This window comes from Phascolarctos cinereus, unplaced genomic scaffold (assembly GCF_003287225.1).
Source record: "Phascolarctos cinereus isolate Bilbo 61053 unplaced genomic scaffold, phaCin_HiC Scaffold_2;HRSCAF=192, whole genome shotgun sequence".
Classification (NCBI taxonomy): domain Eukaryota; kingdom Metazoa; phylum Chordata; class Mammalia; order Diprotodontia; family Phascolarctidae; genus Phascolarctos; species Phascolarctos cinereus.
In genome coordinates this window covers 110769324-110787798 of record NW_027555625.1, presented here as the reverse complement: position 1 = coordinate 110787798, position 18475 = coordinate 110769324, and the positions used below count along the sequence as shown (strand labels likewise).

General features: G+C 35.5%; 1 protein-coding gene across 4 annotated transcripts in view; it reads left to right on the top strand.

Moving 5' to 3' along the window:
* USP34 (ubiquitin specific peptidase 34) overlaps nucleotides 1-18475 on the top strand; it is a 313170-nt gene that overhangs the window by 93064 nt on the left and 201631 nt on the right. For all 4 annotated transcript variants that reach the window (XM_078149535.1, XM_020985492.2, XM_020985490.2 and 1 more), the window contains 3 exons: nucleotides 6664-6714; nucleotides 6877-7026; nucleotides 17886-17953. In XM_078149535.1, coding sequence (XP_078005661.1) covers nucleotides 6709-6714; nucleotides 6877-7026; nucleotides 17886-17953 — 224 coding nt within the window. In that variant the 5' untranslated portion in view covers nucleotides 6664-6708. The remainder of the gene's footprint in view (nucleotides 1-6663; nucleotides 6715-6876; nucleotides 7027-17885; nucleotides 17954-18475) is intronic.

Below are 18475 nucleotides of genomic sequence, written 5' to 3'. Positions count from 1 at the left end.
GTTGGTCCTGTTTGGTGGTGGAGGCCATGGAATTTATTAGTATTCAGTTAAGATTAAGTAAAAGTATTTTCCTTAATCTCCTCCTTACTACCACTCTGAAATCTTGATATTTTTACTACTACAACGCCTTTTGCTCCTAACTGTTTTGATCCACTGACATAGCTATCACTTTAGTTTATAAACCTTTACCACCTCTCACCTGGATTATTAGAACAGTTGTCCTCTTGTATCAAGTCTTTTACCATTCCAGTGGTAATCCTTCACAATGCTACCAAAGTTATTTTACTTAAAAGTTGTTCCTCTACTCAAACTACTCCTATTGCCTCTAAGATAAGAAACAAACTCCTATTTAGCATTTAAAGCCCTATATTACTTGGCCCCAAGCTATCTTTCTTGTCCTAGTGGATCTCCCCTCCTACTTTCTGAGACCCAACTAAATTGGCCTTATCTCTGTTCATTTAGGACTCTTTTTTCTTGCCTACAGACCTGATATTCATTCCCTTCCTATCTTCCTCCAGACCTTCCCTCTCTTTAGCTCAAGCTAAAGCTCCATGAATACTCTTAGACTCCTCCACTGATAGCACCTTTCTTCCAAACTCCCTTGTATTTAACTACTTTTGTATATAGTTGTAGCTGTTCACTTCATATTTATGGTGTATGATACATTTATGTATCTCCTGCTTTAGAAGTAAGCTCCTTGGGAGTAGGACTTGTTTTATTCTTTGTTTATGTCCCTAGTACTTAGCACAATATCTGACATTCTAATAGATGCTTAATAAATGCTTATTAGTTGATATAATCATATTGGGTGAATGGGGAGGAAGGTCGAAAGCTTGATGTTATTGCTAGTAACTTAGCTAAAAGGTAGTTGAAATTAAAAATTTGAGGGACAGACTAGGCAGATTTCAACTACCTGTTAAACATCACAAACTAGATGTCCTGTAAACATCTATCAACATGTCCCAAACTGAATTCATTTTCTTTGTTCATCCAAAGACTGGAGGTTATTAGAGAAGTTAGGACTGGGTAAGTAGATTGGAGAATTGTTAGCAAAGAGATGCTCATTGACTTTCTGGTAACTGGTGAGGTAACTGAGTGAAGTTACATAGTAGAGGGATAAGAGAAGAGTGCCCAAGACTCCCTAGATTAGTAGATGTGACCTGAATGAAGATCCAGACTGAGAAGTAGCTGTCAAATAGGTAAGAGGAGGAGCAGGAGAGAGTGGTATCCTGAAAACCTAGAGAGAAGAGAATATCCAGGAGAAGCAATACCACATCTTTTTAAAAAAAGGGGGGGGAGCGCTTTCCTCTGCCATTAATTAGCTGTGTAATTCTTTTTTAAAAATTGTTTTCTTTTAAAATAGTTTTATTGTTTTTTTTTTATATCCCACTTCTTTAACCTTTTCTAACTGAAAAAAAAATTGAAATTCAATTAAAAAAAAGTTAAGTAAAACTTTCTCACATACTAATACCATGCTACATTCTATAATGATAGTTCCCACTCTTCTACTTAGAGGAGAGAGATGTGTTTCATTATTCTCTGGAGTCCCAAGTTTTTTATAACAATAATCAGATTTCTGTCATTGGGTTAGTCATTTAATCTCTGAGTTTGTTTCCTTATCTTTCAAATGAAGAGATTATGCTAGTTATCTGTAAGATAACTTCCAACTGTATCTGTTGGGAATCTGATTTGTATGACAGATTTGGAAAAACTTATTTACTCATAATAATTCCAGTATTATAATAGTGTACTTCAGTTACTCTTTAAGTAGGCTAGGGCTGAGGTGTCAAAAATCTAGACTTCAGGGCAGAATTCTGGAAACAGACAGAACAGAGTGTACCAGAGTGCCGTCTGAACTAGATGAAAAGGTAATTGAGAAATTAACACAAATAAGTTAATATACAATTTTTAACTTGGATAGTGCTAATATGTGGTTTTCTAAGTCAGTGTATGAGAGATTATTCCTTTCTATTTGAATTTGATACCATTGGTAGGTCACTGGGGTGGGGAACCTGAGGCCTTGAGGCCACGTGTGGCCCTCTAGGTCCTCAAGTGCAACCCTTTGTTGTATTTAGGCAGGTTCCCTATTCCTGGAGGTCATCAATATCTCTGAAAAATATATGAACTTTTTTTATGGTTGGACCAGTGATTCCATTGGTTTAGGGATTTGGTGAACCTATACAAACCCTTGCTCTGGAATTTTTAATCTTATAGTATTGCCTTGGGCATTGAGAAGTTAAATACCTTGTTCTGAGTCACACAGCCTGAGGGATGTTGGAAGTACAACTTGATCCTAGGTCTTTTTGACTTAGAGGCTAGATTATGGCCTCTCCAGGCTTTCTTTAGTTTCCCATCCGCTAAGACTCTTTATTCTATTTCCCTTTGAATGTTTTCTGACAGGTCAGTGGTCACTTATTTTTAAAAAAATTTTCCAAAAAAGTTTTTGCTATAGAGCATTCCTTTAAAGAAAATCCTATTTCATTCAGTTATCAAACATTTTTTATTGTGTGTACAGAGCATTCTGCTAGATTTTATGGGGGAGACAGAATTTTAGACATGATTCCTGCCATTATGGAATTAAAATACAGTATTAAATAAGAGCGTTCGAGAGTTAGTTGGCAAAACAAAGATCGGGTCCCAAAGTGCAAAAGTTATCACTGATGCAGAGGTTACAGGAAACTTCATAGGGTGGTAGCTAGGTGGTACAGTGGATAGAGCACCTGGCCTGGATTCAGGAGGACCTGAGTTCACATCCAGCCTCAGACACATAATACTCACTAGCTGTCTGACTCTGGGCAAGTCACTTAACCCCAATTGCCTCACCAAAAAAAAGAAGAAAAAAAAAGATAAGCATAGATTAACTAGTTAAGAGAGGGAAATGAATATTATTATAGGGAAACAAAATATTAATCTCATTAATACTGATTTTAAAAAAATATTTTGGTCAGAATCTCCTATATAGTAATATTTTGAATATTCAACCAACACTAAATTTCCCAAAAAATCTCCCTCATAATAATGCTCATTATTATTAGCATTTTGTATGCTAACAATGGAAGCTTGAATATTTGTAAAAGTTAATGGTCCCTTGATCTAGATGTGATTGTACTCTGAGGTCCTTATTTTTAAAGTAAGGACTCCTATATCATCCTTCCCCATTTGAGGCTTTTACCAGCTTTATTATATGAACATCTTTGTTATGTGGAAAATGGGGCTTTTTCTATCTTATCTCATAAGGTTGTTGTGAGGATCATATGAGGTATATATAAATTGTGTGAAAATTTCAGTATGCATAGATTTTGTACTCTGGTACCTCATTGAAATAATATGTTGAGTTCATGTCATAGGATATTTTATAAATAAAATATCTTATTTTGAGTACATTTGGTAATGGGACAAAAGACCAAGTGGAAAAATCTTTATATTGAATTTTACATTATACTTGATAGTATTTAGACTTTAATCTTAAGAATTTCCTTAATTATCAGTTTGTTGTTGAGTGATGTAATGTAAATTTTAATTGTAGATGCTACTGTAATTTTCGTTTAGTAAAATGTAATCATTATCTGCCATACCACTTTGTCAGGGAAATTGGGAGAAATTCATGTAGCCTGCCAGCCCAATTGTTCTTGTTCTGTGACCATGTTTTCCTTGTTTTTTGCTTCTTAATCATCTTATTCTTTTCTTTAAATTTTTTTTTAAATAAAGAAAAGCAATATTTTATGGTACAATAGCACTCCTTGTGGCAGGACAGGAGAAAATATTTGGCTAGAACTATTTGGATTTGGAGTCAGAGGGCCTGGCTTTAAAGTCAGGAAAGTCACTGCCTCTGGGGGTCTCAGTTTTCTTATCTGCAAGATGAGGAATATAATAGGTGGCTTTAATCTATGATGCTATAATCTCTTGGCTTTTTATTTTATTGTATTAGTGTAGCATATGAAAATGTATTGATTGTTGCTTTTTAATTATAAGATGTCTATGAATGCATGTTAATTGAAATGCTACTAATTGGAAATTTATAATTATTCAAATGTAGTTTTCATGATTCTTATTGAGTAAAAAAGTGCTGTTCATGCTTGCTCCCGTAATTTTGGTATGCTAACTTTCATGTTGCAGCTAGATGGCGTAGTGCTGTATTTGGAGTCAGAAAGACTTGACTTCAAAATCCTGCTTCAGACATTTAGCGGTGTGACCCTGCACAAGTCACTTAACCTTTCTCAGCTTCAGTTTCCTCACCTGTAAAATGATTATAATAATAGTACCTACTTCACAGGGTTGTTGTGAGAGTTAAATGAGGTAACATGTAAAGTGCTTTGCACGCTTTAAAACAATATATAAATGCTACTTATTATATAAATGATTATGTTTTGTGATATGTTTATATGTAATGTAGGGCTATTGTGAATTTTTATGCTTAATGTTTAATCAGATTTATTCATAATGCATATATTACTTGAATAAAAATACCTTTATTTGCAGTTGTTCTACAAGTTGAAATTGTTACTAGTTTTGACAGGGCAGAACCCCATATTTCTGATTTCCTACCTAGCAAAAATTAGTATTTTGTAAGATTGATATAGGAAACTTTAGTCCTGTGTTTAATTATACAAACTATCTATAGTTAGAAGTCTTAGAAATGGATCTATTTCCTAATTTTGAGCAAAGTATTTTGCTTAAATCTGAACACAAAGTTTTGTAATAAAATTTTATATATTTTTAATGCCTGGTTATACTTCTTAAATCATCTGAAAGTATGCAGGCTTAAAGAAATTTTTTAGAATAAAAACAAAAGGTTGGAAAAAAAGTTTCCAGTGAGACTCTTTCACTTAGGAGTCTAGACTATTTTTTTGAATGTGCTGTTATTTGAAATCATAATTTAGTAACGTCTATCTTATCAGGCACCCTCAGCTATCAGTAACAGTTTCAAAAAATATGAATTAAGCACAAAAATCTTGAGAATAGTCACAATAGATGTAACAGCATCTGTGTACCAACAGTTATACTATCTAATATCTCAGACAACAGCAGTTTGGAAACAGTGAATTAGAAGAGCAGAGCCCTACTACAAATAGGTATGCTGCCAGCAGCAGGGAATTATCGCCTGATATAGATAGAAACATTAAAATTATTAGTATGAATATATACCTGTTTGTTGAACAGAAATTTGACTGTTAAAAATACAGTGGAAAAGTTCAAGATTTATTGTAGGAACAAATTTTTCTTTGGTCCCCAGAAGTTCCTGAAGGCACCACTGAATTAGAGCATAGTACAGTAAAGATCTTAGCTATCTAGAATCTTTGTGGAATGGATATTTTAAATCATTGTTTTCCCTAAGAGATTTTTCTACTTAAGTATGGAAATTCATTTTTATTTTGACAGTTTTAGATGGAAATCTTTCTAAAATGTTTTACAAGTGGTGGCATAACTTATGCGTTTATCTATTATTTTGCATTATGGTTACTTGTGAATGTAACTTCCTTCTGTTAGACTGTTACTTCTGTGAAGGCACTGGGAGCTTATTTAAACTTTTTATCTCACTCAGCTTAGTGCTGTGCTGGAATTGGGTACTTAAATATTTTCTTGAAGGCCACAATCATTATTAGGATCACCAAGATTTTTTTTTTTTTTGCTGTACTGTAATGCAATCAAGACTTACTGGGGTTTGTTCACCCTAAGTAAGTGGTCCCAGATTGCTAAACTGCTTGAGGTATGCCTTTTATTTAGTTGGCCATTTTTGTATGTACAGGTGTGGGTATTTGTATGTATACGAGGATGGAGTGTTCCCTTGCTGTCATTTAAGTATCACTTTTGGATTCTGTCATTGAATTGCCTCTAGCAGTCCCATAGTTTTCTGTCCCTTCTTGAAATACCTTCTTAACTGCTGCTTGCTTATACTGTAGATAAGAGGAGAGAAAATAGACTCTGGATGATTGAGGACCTTTCTTACGAGTAGCATGCCTAAACTTTAGTTTTTATATATTGCAGAAATCTGATTCTTTAATTTCTGGTTCTTGGTTATGTTGCTTTTAAATAGAATTATAGAATCTCACTTAGATGGGACCTTAACATCATCTAGTCTAGTCAGTACTTGAATGAGTACTCTCTACAATATCCCTAGATAAACATTTGTTATCAGTCCTACTTGAACACTTGTGTTGAAGGCAAACTTATTGCTTAGCGAAGTAAGCTTGTTCAACCTTGCAAATGTAACTAATTGTTAATAAGTTTTCCCTTTATATTAACCTGAGATCTGTTTCTTTGCCACCCCTACACAGATGAATTTTATGTAGATGAGGATTTATTGGATAATAATTGATATTCATAGTGATAGCTCAGATATGGTCAGTACAAAAGAGTTAAATATATTCATTTAATTTTTTTTAGGCAGGTTTTCATTTTTGGTTAATAAAAGTGAGACAAGTTTGGGTTTTTAAAAAGGGAAGTAGGTAAGAATCATTTTTTTGTAACATTCATTTATATGGATTTTGATGAAAAATAAGGCTTTATAAATGAAAGATAGCAAGATATGGTAGATAATTTTTTAAAACTGCTGATCTTGAAGAAATAGCATTTTGAAAACCACATATTGTATCTTCTAATTTGTCTTAACCCCTCCCCCTGTCTTTTAGTGTATGTGAGCTAATTATATTTCTTTTTTATCAGGATATTTCAGCTCAAGAAAGCAATATATTAGGGGCGTTCTGTGATATGAATGTAAGTAGTGTGCATTTTTTATTTTAAAATTTTTAAATCCTTTGTTAAATATGTGTTAGAATTTTTTGTATTATGATAGGATATGTTTAGAAGTGTTGACTATAAAATTTTAGCTTCATGACATTTTCAAATGATTATATATGTGTCCTTGTATCTTCACAGGATGTAGAAGTACCATTGCACTTGCTTCGTTATGTTTGTTTGTTTTGTGGAAAAAATGGCCTTTCCCTCATGAAGGATTGCTTTGAATATGGAACCCCTGAAACTTTGCCGTTTCTCATAGCACATGCATTTATTACAGTTGTATCTAATGTGAGTATTGTACAGACCTGTTTCAATTCTTCAAGCATCAAATATATTTGAAAATAAGGAATTTATGACCGTAAGAGAGGATGGATTATTTTAACCAATTTGCATCTGTCATATATACACACATATATAGTCGTATATGTATAATTTGTATAATTTAAAAGAAAGTTAATGAAAATATTATTATCTTTTTGAATTGCTTTAGTACTAATGGAATGACCATGGAGTTTAATGTGTCTGAGTTATTAGAGTTGAGCTGAAGTATTAAAAAATTTAAACTTTCCCCTGGATTAATCTTTACAATAAGGTCAGATGAAAATAGTTTCTTTTCTTTCAATGTTTTTAATTCATAAGATGTAATCTCAGTTCAGTTCCTAGCAGTTGAACATCAAACAGTGAAATCTCTTGAACTCTGAAATCTATTGGCTTGCTTTCATAAGCTATATTTTGAAGTTTAATAGTGGCAGGATGGTTATTTTAAAGAACAGTTTTAAAAAATACTGTTAAACATCCACATCTCCCTAGACACAATTCAGAATGTATACAGTTATTTTCTCCCTAATTTCGTTTTTATGAAATAAGATTTTTTTAAATAAATGGTATATGAAGCCTAGACTATTAGAGACAAATAAATTCTATGCCCCTAAAGCAAAATATAGGAAAACTGGTTTTTCCAAGATGTGCTTTTATGCTTATAGTTATGAAAATAGAGCAGAGTGGAAATACTGATTAGTGGAAATACCCTAAATGTTCAGGAGATCGGGAGAGTTTCCCATGAAACTAGACCTTTCAGGAAAGCAACAAATTCTTATCTAAAGTTCTCTTGCAGAAGAATTAAATCCAGCATTTATTTGTTAAGCAATAATATTTTGCTATGGACTGTGCTGAGCACTTATGATGCAAAGATGAAATGCCTCAAAGAAACTTTATAAATTAATTGATTACATAAGATAAATTAGTTAATGTTTCAGAGGCTGATTGGCAGGAAGGATAAATAACATTTTATGTAGGTTTAAAAAATCAAATTCATGAATACAAGAGGTTGGAGGGGGAAGACTTGCTTAGACAACAGTTAGGTGACTTCATGTTCAACATGAACCAGCTACATAATGTGGAAGCTAAAAAAAACTAGTGTAATGTTGGATTGTTTTAAGAGGAACAAGAAGGCAGTATTCTCTCTGTTCTCTTCCTGGTCAGATCTTTTGAAATATTGTGTTCAAGTCTAGGCCCCACATTTTAAGAAGAGCATGGGTAAGCTAAAGGAGGGCAGTCTGAATTTGGAAGGTTATCATTTGTCTATCATGTGAGAATCTTTTGAAAGAATTGGGAAATGTTTATTGTGGAGAAGATAAGACTCAGAAAGATGTTGTGTTTGAGTATTTGCAGGGATGTCCTGTAATAAAAGAGTGATTAGAATTGGTTTTTTCTTTTGGACCAAGATAGTGAAATGAGGAGCAGTGAGTATTAGCTACAAAGAAGCAAGTTTAGTATTGATCTTTTGAAAAATCGTAGCAAGTAGATCCATATGGCTATTGATTGATAGCTTGGATTTTTTCCTCTACAAATAATTGTTAATAATAATATTTAGCATTTATATAGCACATTAAGATTTGCAAAGCACTTTACAAATATTATTTTATCCCCACAACAAATTTAGGAGTTAGATATTATTAACTTCATTTTCCAGATGAGGAAACTGAGATAGAACTTTAGTGACATGCCCAAGATTATACAATTAGTGAGTGTCTGAGGCAGGATGTATAATTCCAATTTCCTAATTCCAGTTTCAGTACTCCTATCCACTGCACCTCCTTGCTGTCTCTGACTGTTCATGTCCTTTGCTCATTCATCAATTGGGGAAATGTTGGTTTATTTCTTTTTGGTGGGGTTTAATTTTTAAAATTTCAGTGTTACTTTTCAATGGAAACTCTACTAAAACCAGCAGTTTCTGCCTTAAGTTTTTGGAGCTTTTGAGTCTCACACCCTGCAAATGAAGCAGAAATCTATGTATCCCACTCTAGTCCGTCTCCTCATTGGCACTTACAGATAAATTACTGTCTCTTCACTGGCATTTACAGTTAAGTAACTGCCTGTTTCTTGGGAATATCAAATTTGGTGTCCTGGAAATATCTCACATTCAGCATCTAAATCACAATGCCTTTATCTTTATTCCTAAAGCCACCCCTCTTCTAGATTTCTTTATTTCCATTGAAGATACTACCACTCCTCCAGGCTTCCAGGTTTGTAACCTTAATTTTATCCCTGACTCTTCACTCTCCCTCAGTCCACATTTATAATCAGTTCAAGTTGCCAAATGATGCTGTTTCTTCCTGTATAACATTTCTCATGTCTAACACTTCTCCCTACTCAAGTCAGCAGCTACTTTAGTTGAGATATTTATCTGTCACTCACCTAGACTAGTGCTGTCAGACTCAAATAGAAATGAAGCCACTAAACCAGACAACGAAGCCCGTGGACCTCCTCTTTGACTATTACAGTAGCCTCTTAATTGGTTTCCCTTACTCATTTCTTTGCCCGTTCTAGTCCATTTTCCACATAGTTGATGAAGTAATTTTCCTTAAGTGCAGATGTGATCATTTTATTCTCCTGTGTGATAAACTCCAATTGCTCGCCTCTGTTTGACTTATATAGCACTACATTGCTTGTACAAGCTTCATTATACATTGCTTTCCAATGTCATTATATATTATTTCTTTTCTTACACTCTAAACTTTTCTCTAATCCTTGCACATACTATTCTCTTTCCTGTTTCTGGGTCTTTGTATTGGTCATCCCCCATTCCTGGACTGTACTTCTTCCTCATGTTTGTCTCATGGAATCCTTCTCTTCCTTAAAGATGCAGTTCAGATCTCAAGTTGTGCATAAAGCCTGTCCAGTACCACCCCTCCCCATTGTTAGCATTCCCCTTCTCTAAATTATTATATTTATATTTAAAACTATCATTTATTCTGTATATGATAAATGTGCATGTCTTTTTTCTTCCCTATACCTCCCTTGAGAATAAGCATTTCTTGAAAATAGGCATTGTTCCACCTACCCCCTTTGCTAGCCACAAGTTGTATTCTAGTTAGCCTTGCTGTGTGTTGTGTCTTCAGGCAATGCAGTTGCACTCCCTGTGTAAGAAGAAAACTGAATACTTCTGCAAACTATTGGCAACATCTTCCCCTCCCTTGCCTCATCCTCAGGATCAGTGTGTGTGTGTGTGTGTGTGTGTGTGTGTGTGTGTGTGTGTGTGTGTGTGTGTGTGTGGTGTGTGTGTGTGTGTGTGTGTGTGTAGACACAGACACACACACACACACACACATTCTTGACTAACGTCTGATTGGGAAATATTTCCTGTCTTTCATGTTAAGCATCGGATTGTTTTAGTTGATTAAAAAGAAAAAAAAAAGCAAGAGTATTGTTGAGGTGTCTGTCTAATGAAGAGGGTCTTTTTTTGAGGGGGGCCTCTTAAAATAAAATATTTTTATAAACAGTTAAAAAAAAAAGAAATTAGGCATTGTTTCATTCTTGCTCTCTAGCATCCAGCTGAGAATCTTGGCACATTTATGTGCTTAAAGAATACTTTTTAGTTGACCATTTTTTCACTCCCTATTCTTTGATTTTCTTATACTTTCAGTATATAAAATAGACCAAATAGCAACATTTGTTTTAAGGTGTACACAATTTTATTGTTAAATTTGTCCACTCTTATCACTAAGAACTGATACTCCATTACAAAAATAGGGACCTGTTCTTTGCCCATAACTAATTGGGGGCTGTCAGCCAAGAGTGGGTCGGAAGACAAGAATTCCATCATGACCAACATCCAAGCCACAATAGCCAGGAGTCATTCTTCCCTGCCCTGCCCTCCCCCTCCCCAAAAGGTAAAACCACAAACTTCTTTAGCCTTTGCATAAAAATCAGAATTTATTAAGAATTCATGTATAATTGGTATGCATTCCAAAATACTGCTAAATATTTTCTCTCCAGGTCTGTTCTAAATTATGCTTTGTTGATTCAGTATGCCCTTTTATTCATAAACATAGCAAAAAGAGTATCAAGATTGAATCCATTTGTTGTTTATAATTTGCAAGGTCTTTCTATGGAAAATTAACAACTTTATTCATAAATTATTTGTGAAATGGTTCTTCCATAAACTTCATCCACCATTTTTTTAGCTATATGTTTTATTTTATTTAAAAAAAAATTTATGTGTTTTAAAAAGTCTGAAAATAGGAAGGAACTTTTCCCAATTCCTTCTCTGTACTCATAAAGCCACCACCTTAGTTTAGGCCTCATCACCTCTGCTAGATTGCAGTAGTCTCTTGGTCCCCTTGCTTTCAAGTTCTCATCATATTGGTCCATCCTACATACTGCTGCCAAAGTGATCTGACCCTATTACTCTCCTGTTCATCACTATCTTCCTATTTCTTTAGGATTAAAATACAAACTCCTTTGTTTAACTTTTATAGCCCTTTTTCAACCTGGCTTTAAACTCTCTTTCAAGCCTTTTTGGACATTTAACCTCCCCTCCCCTATTTGTGATCCATTCAAACTAGCCTTCTCTCTGTTCATCACAAACAACTTTCCATCTCCTGTCTCTGTACCTTTGCACTGGAATAAATATGAACTCATTTGTTAAGCTTTTACCGCACTGCTTAACTTGGACCAAACTTGTCTTTCTAGCCTCATTATGCATTACCTCTCTTTCCACCCTCTATAGTCTAGCGAAACTAAACTTGTCTCTGTTCCTCATATGTACCACTTCATCTCTCATTTGTTTTAACATTAACCATCCCACATCCCTGAAATGTACTCTCTTCTTACTTCTGCGGCATCCATTCCTTCTCTTCTTTAAGAAATGGATCAAGCATCATGTTCTGTGTAAAGCCTTTTTAATACTTCTGTCTGCTAATGCCTTCCTCCCAAACCACCTTGCACTTAACTATTTGCATGTATTTGTTTTTATTCATTTTATATTTATGCTATATATTCTAGATCTATTTCTTTTCTTCCTCATTAGCATATAAGTGCCCTGTGAGTAGGGGTTGTTTCATTCTTTGTATTTTTATTTCCAGTAATTCCCAGTACTATGCTTAGTGTCTAGCACATTGTAGGTGCTTTAAATGCATTTTGATGATTGATGGTGTATTACTCTTGGAGTCAAAAGGCCTAAATTCAAATCTGGGCTCTACTATTCATAAACAGTGTACTTTGGGACATTACTTTTTTTTCTCCCTTTTTTGGGGTGGGAGGAATAACTCGAGGGGTCAGTGTCTTCAGTAGTAAAAAGGGAGATAATAATAAACCACTTCTGTCACAAAGTTATTATAAGAATTAAAGAAAAGAATATATGTGAAATGCGTATTAAATTTGTGATCATAAAAATGTATTTATATGTTTGTCTGGCAAACATAAGACTGTTACGAACTATGTAATGGTTCATATCTTTTATATTCATTAGAGCTTTTTGTCTTTGATATTAATGAAAGTACTAGTTGGTGTGAATATTGTATGTTTGATAGATTCATATTTCCCAGGTAGTTGCCATTGTATAAAAGGTTGGACACAAAAGATCTGTTTTGTGACATTGATCTAGAAGTTACTCACTTAGTACCATTCAGAAATATTCTTGGGGCAGCTAGGTGGCTCAGTGGAAAGAGCACTAGCCCTGGAGTCAGGAGGATCTGAGTTCAAATGTGGTCTCAGACCAGACACTTGACATTGACACTTACTAGCTGTGTGACCCTGGGCAAGTCACTTAACCCCAATTCCTTTTGGCTACTTCTACTGCCTTTGCATTTAAGATGTAAAACTTTACTCTTATTGTTAGTCTATATTGCTTTATGACCTTAGTGACATGTCATGAATCTGTTTTTTTTTTCTTTCTGCTTTTATAGTGATAGTGGCACAGTGGTAGAAAAGCAAAAAGTTTGCTAACAATTATAAAGCTTTTATTCAATCTATAAGCTTTAATTTGGCTGTTGGTTTTCTGTGCATGGGATCCCTGTCCAGTGACCAAGTGAACATACTGCTGAGGAGTAGATTCATACCAGTGTTGACCTTGTAATTGTAAATGAAATTAGAAGAAAGTGGCAGCTAAATTCCTGGCAGTCTCTTCTTCATGCTGCCTATACTTTGGCCATCTTGCTGGCTATCTGTCTTCCCACCTCTCTTTCCATCTCAACCTTGGATTCCTTCCATGAGTCTGTTGGATCTGATAGATGAGCCTTTTCCTTATCTTCCCTGGTACCAGGCTTTCATACCACTTCCTGGCCCTCTGTTTACACATGAGTCCATTATCCCTTGCCCCCCAAACTTTCTTTTATATTTTGGCCCCTTAGTATGTAAGCTCTTTGATGGCAGGGATTGACTTGCTTGCTTATGTTTTTGTCCCTAATGCATAGCATATAGTAACAGTTTAATAAACGTTCTCTGTCATATAGGATATAGATACTACTTAGAGAGGAAATGACCTGGTGGAATTTGCTTTACGCTCTGTCCAAAGATGATGATACATATTTAATAGGATCTTTGGTCATCTCATTTTGCATTATCATTCTTAAGAATTGTTAACAGACCACCGTGAAAATCATTACAATGTGTGCATAAGTATCAGTTGCAGATGAAGAAGTAGAAAAATTCTGTGAAGATCTCATTAATAACCTCCAAATTAAGTGTTTTGATACTTGGTGACTTCAAGGCAAAGGTGGGAAGAGGTGAGAATGGTAAGAAACAATGAGAAAAACAAACTTCAGGATTAAAGAATGAGACATATTTTTAGATGATAGAGTACCTTCAAGTTTTTATGTCATAAATGCTTTCTCTGAGACAAAATTAGTAGGTACTGGACATGATGAGTACCGGATAACATCACAAGCAAAAAAAAATTATTATTTCCTACCTGGCTGCTCTCCTGGATTTGATCATGGTCTCTAAAAACTCATCTTCCAGCAAGATTACATCAACTCTGAAACTTACCTCTTTAGTACCCAGTGCTTCTGGGCCTTGTCTTTGCAGGCTCTGATTGGAGAGGGTGGAGGGTAGATGTTGTAGAACTCTTCCCAGATCCTCTATTTAAGGAGGGTAGCATAGGGCATACTTTTAATTGACCTTGTTTCAGTTGAGAAGCAGATGGCATGCATATTTTATATTTATTCCTTTAAAGTCAAAACTGGTACCCCATTGATAAGAATTGTGAAGTCTTTCCCAGTCTGCTGGAATACATGCAGTGGAATAAGATCAACTTATGCATGTTAGAGGAATTTGTCTTGTCAAGGAGAGAGTCTACCTCTTGATGTGAAAGAGAGGTGAAGGAGACTGCAGAAATGACATTTAGGTAGTGTGAGATGAAGAACAGGAGAGAAGAGGGAGCTCACTGCAAAGGGCATAATTTTTTTATGGCTTCAGTTTTTTTGAGTGAAATGTAGCTGTACATCAGTGCTGGGTTTATATCACTTAGCCAGTAAACAATATTCTATAGCACTTAGTTGTACCATAGTTGTTTGTCATATAAAAAGAAAATTGATTACTGTATTTGACTTTATCATAATGGGATGTTTATAAGTTCAATAGGTCACACTTGCTTAACTAGGGTGTTAATTCTTTCTGGTTTGTGATTCTTGCAGAAGGTAGGCTGGAAAGCGCTTCCAAAGGAAAAAAAAAACAACCCAAGTTTCCCATTTTAAACATGTGATGTGTTTCTAAAAATGGCTTATCTTTTCTTTCATGTTTGTATGTACTTAATTATTTACACATTTGTCTCCCATTGGAGTGTGTGCTCCTTCAAGGCAGTGACCATTTTTCCTTTCTTTATACTCTCAAGTGTTGAACATAATACCTGGCACCTAGTATTGTTAGTTGATACAGCTATCAAAGTAATTTTCTTAAAGTGTGTGTTTGAACGTGTTTTGTGAGCTATGCCTGACTCAGGCAGGTCCTTTGTATTTTAGTTCTGATAATCGAACAAAGGGTCTGTTACTACATCATTCAACAGTTACAAAAATTATTTACCTATAGAGAAAATCTTTATAAACAAGGCTATTTAGAAAGGACACCAGATTGTCATTCAGTGTCACTGAATGAAAGAATATATGGTGGGAAGTAAGGTGTAAGAACATTTGAAAAGTAGAAGGGGGCTAGGTTATGAAAAACTTTGAAACTTTGAATGCCAAACAGGATTTTGTATTGCCTGTAGCAGAGTGCTGGCACTACTTAGTGGAGAGAAGGGGGTATATTTGAGAGATGTTGTGAATGTGAAATTGACAGGCCTTGGCAACAAATTGGATATTGGGAATGGGAAATAATGAAGTCAAGGATGACACCTAGGATGTGAGCCTGGTGAGGTGGGAGAATGATGGTACTTTGGCAGTAAATAAAGAAGTTGAGGGGTGAGGATTATTTTGTGGGAAAGATGAGTTCAGTTGTGGACATGTTGGATTTAAGATATTTCTGGATATCAATTTTGATATGTCTGAAAGACAGTTGGAGATGTGAGATTGAAGATTTGAAGAGAGTTTAAGACAAGATTTGGAGAGTTGAGAATTATCTGCATTGAGATGATAATTAAATCCACAGTAGCTGTTTAGATCACCCTGTCAAATGATAAAAGAAGGAGGATAGAAGAGAAGCCCTGGACATTAAAAGTTAGAGCGTGACCTGGATGAGTATTCTGCTGGATGAGTGTTCAGCAAAGGAGATTTAAGTAGTAGTCTGATAGGTAGGAGTGAGTAGGGACAACCTAGAGAGAAGAGATTATCAGGGAGAAGAGGATGATAAGCAGCTTGCCTTTAGAGAGGTCAAGAAGAATGAAGATTGAGAAAAGGATATTGGATTTTGCAATTAAGAGATCATTGGTAACTTTAGAGAGAGCAGTTTCTGTGGAATGATAAGATCAGAAGCAAAAGTAAGTGAAGAAGAGAGGAAGAAGTGGAGGCACCTATTGTAGATGGCTTTCCTGAGGAGTTTAGCCACAAAGGGCAGAAGAGATATAGAACAATAAGTAGGGTTGTAATGATCAAATGAGGGTTTTTTGAGTATGGGGGAGACTTGGGCATTTTTGGAGGCAGTAGAGAAGTAGCCAGTAGAGAGGGAGAAATCAGATAATGCAGTGGGAATGACAGAGGAAAGTCTGTTGGAGGAGAAGGGATAGAATGGGATTGCTTATGCATATAGAAGGTTTTGCTTTGGTAACATAGGAAAAGCTAGCCTACCCTATATGTCAGGGCCCCTGAAAATGTTGCTTCTGTGATACTTACTTAAACTCCCATGGCTCCCTGTTATATCCAAGATAAAATATCAGCTTCTTTCTTTGACAGTTAAAGCTCTTCACAAACAGGCTCCTTCCTATCTTTTCAATCTTTTAATACAGTCCCCCTTCCTAGACTCTTGGTTTGGCAGTAGTAGCATATTTTTTTTTTCCTCACAGACAGTACTTCATCTCTCATCTTCATGCTTTTGCATTGGCTCTTCTTCAAGCCTGGAATGCTTTTCATCCTAACTTGTACCTTTTTGTAGAATCCCTGTCTTTAAGATTTAGGTAAATCACCTCTTGCATGTTGCACTTATCCCTAGTTGCTAACTGCTTTCCTCTCTAAGGCTTCCTTCAGTTGAGAGAGAGAGAGAGAGACAGAGACAGAGAGAGTCAGAGAATGTGAGTGTGTGTGTTACTTATAATTTTCTTCTTCCTCCTCTCCTTAGGTGGGGAACCTACAGGCCTCAAGGCCTTTTGTGGCCCTCTAGGTGCTCAAGTGCGGCCCTTTGAATCCAAACTTCACAGAACAAATCCCCTTAATACAAGACTCCACCCCCACCCCGCCCCCAAGTGGCCTCAAGGCCTAGGTTCCCCACCCCTGCTAGAGTTTAGTTTGATTTTGCTTTTCTTTGAATCATTAGCTTGTGCTTGATCTAATCTCCAGTGCTTAGCATAGCCCTTTATAAATGCTTGCTGATTATACTTAATCAACCTGTGCAACTTTGTGGGGGAAGAGGAGAGATTACACATTTTCAGGCTGGGATTTTGATCCCTTGTAGGAGGTGGCAGGTACCTAAACTAAGCCTTGAAAGAAGGATTCTAGTGAAGGTGAGGGGTGAATTTCAGAGAGGAGAGGGGGAGAGAGAGAGAGAGAGAGAGAGAGAGAGAGAGAGAGAGAGAGAGTGAGAGTGAGAGTGTATAGATATGTAGACAGGATATGGAATGCTATGTAGGAAAAAGATCAAGAAAGGTCATTTTGAGTGAAACGTGAAAGGAGAGTAAATAATGTTCAGCAAGTCTGGAAGGGTAGATAGATTGTAGCCAAGAATATGAACCAGAGGAGTTTGTATTTGAATGGGCTTTCCTTATATGTGAAATACATGTGTTGCTTACCAAAAAAAAAAAAAGCACAGCTAGTTGTTTGCAAAATAGTAATTTTTTAAAACAAAGAAATACTCTGCATATAACATTATCATTTATCCTTTAAAATGAGGGATAGGAACGAGAACTTTGATTTCATTGGTATAAAGAGCTCTCTGATGAAGAAACTCCCACTTTCAGTGAGGTTCATCACTTTTTTTGCTGTATATTGTCTTCTAGAACACTGGGAGGTTAAGTGATTTGTCCTCAGCTTTACAGTGTGTGTGTGTGTGTGTGTGTGTGTGTGTGTGTGTGTGTGTGTGTGTGCGTGCGTGTGCGTGCGTGCACGTGCACGCGTGCGTACATGCTCTACCATACTTATTGCCTCTCATTCTGTAAAGTGTACAATTTAAATGTACTTTTTGTAGGAGTTGCAAGATATCAAACCTTATTGGTTTTATATGTTTGTTTGTAATCAGTATTATGTGTTTGTGTAGAAAGTGATATCCTTTTATTTTTCTTATAGATTAGAATATGGCTGCATATACCTGCTGTCATGCAGCATATTATTCCATTTAGGACCTATGTTATCAGGTAAGTTTTTGTTTTTGAATAACAAAATATACTGGTTTAATTTGATATTTATATCACATTATATGAATAGTTACTTTTATTACCTAAGAATTAGAAAGTTCCCAATTCTTTTGGAGTTATAGGCTCAGATTCCATCATCATATGTGTTGCCTTTGTTGCTCAGTTTTCTTAAAATCATCTTTAGGACCTCTTTTAGGAACTTTTTTCATAATGGAAAGCCAGTTTTTTTGTGTTGGAGGGGGAGATAGCTTGTATTGGATGCTATCTTCTGCCAAAAGTGAGTATAGGATCACAGATTTAGAGATGGAATAGGCCTTAGTTGTCTAGTTTAGTCTTCTAATTTTAGAGGTGAGGAAAATGAGATTCCAAAATTTGGCCCAGGGCTTACTCAAAGTCTTATCTAATCATTAAACACCAGTATTGAATTGACTCAATTCAATTCAAAGTTCTTTGTTTCCCAGATTTTTTGAGCCATAATAGCCTATAGTGTTGTGGGGGAATTTTTCTTGCCTGTGCACTTGG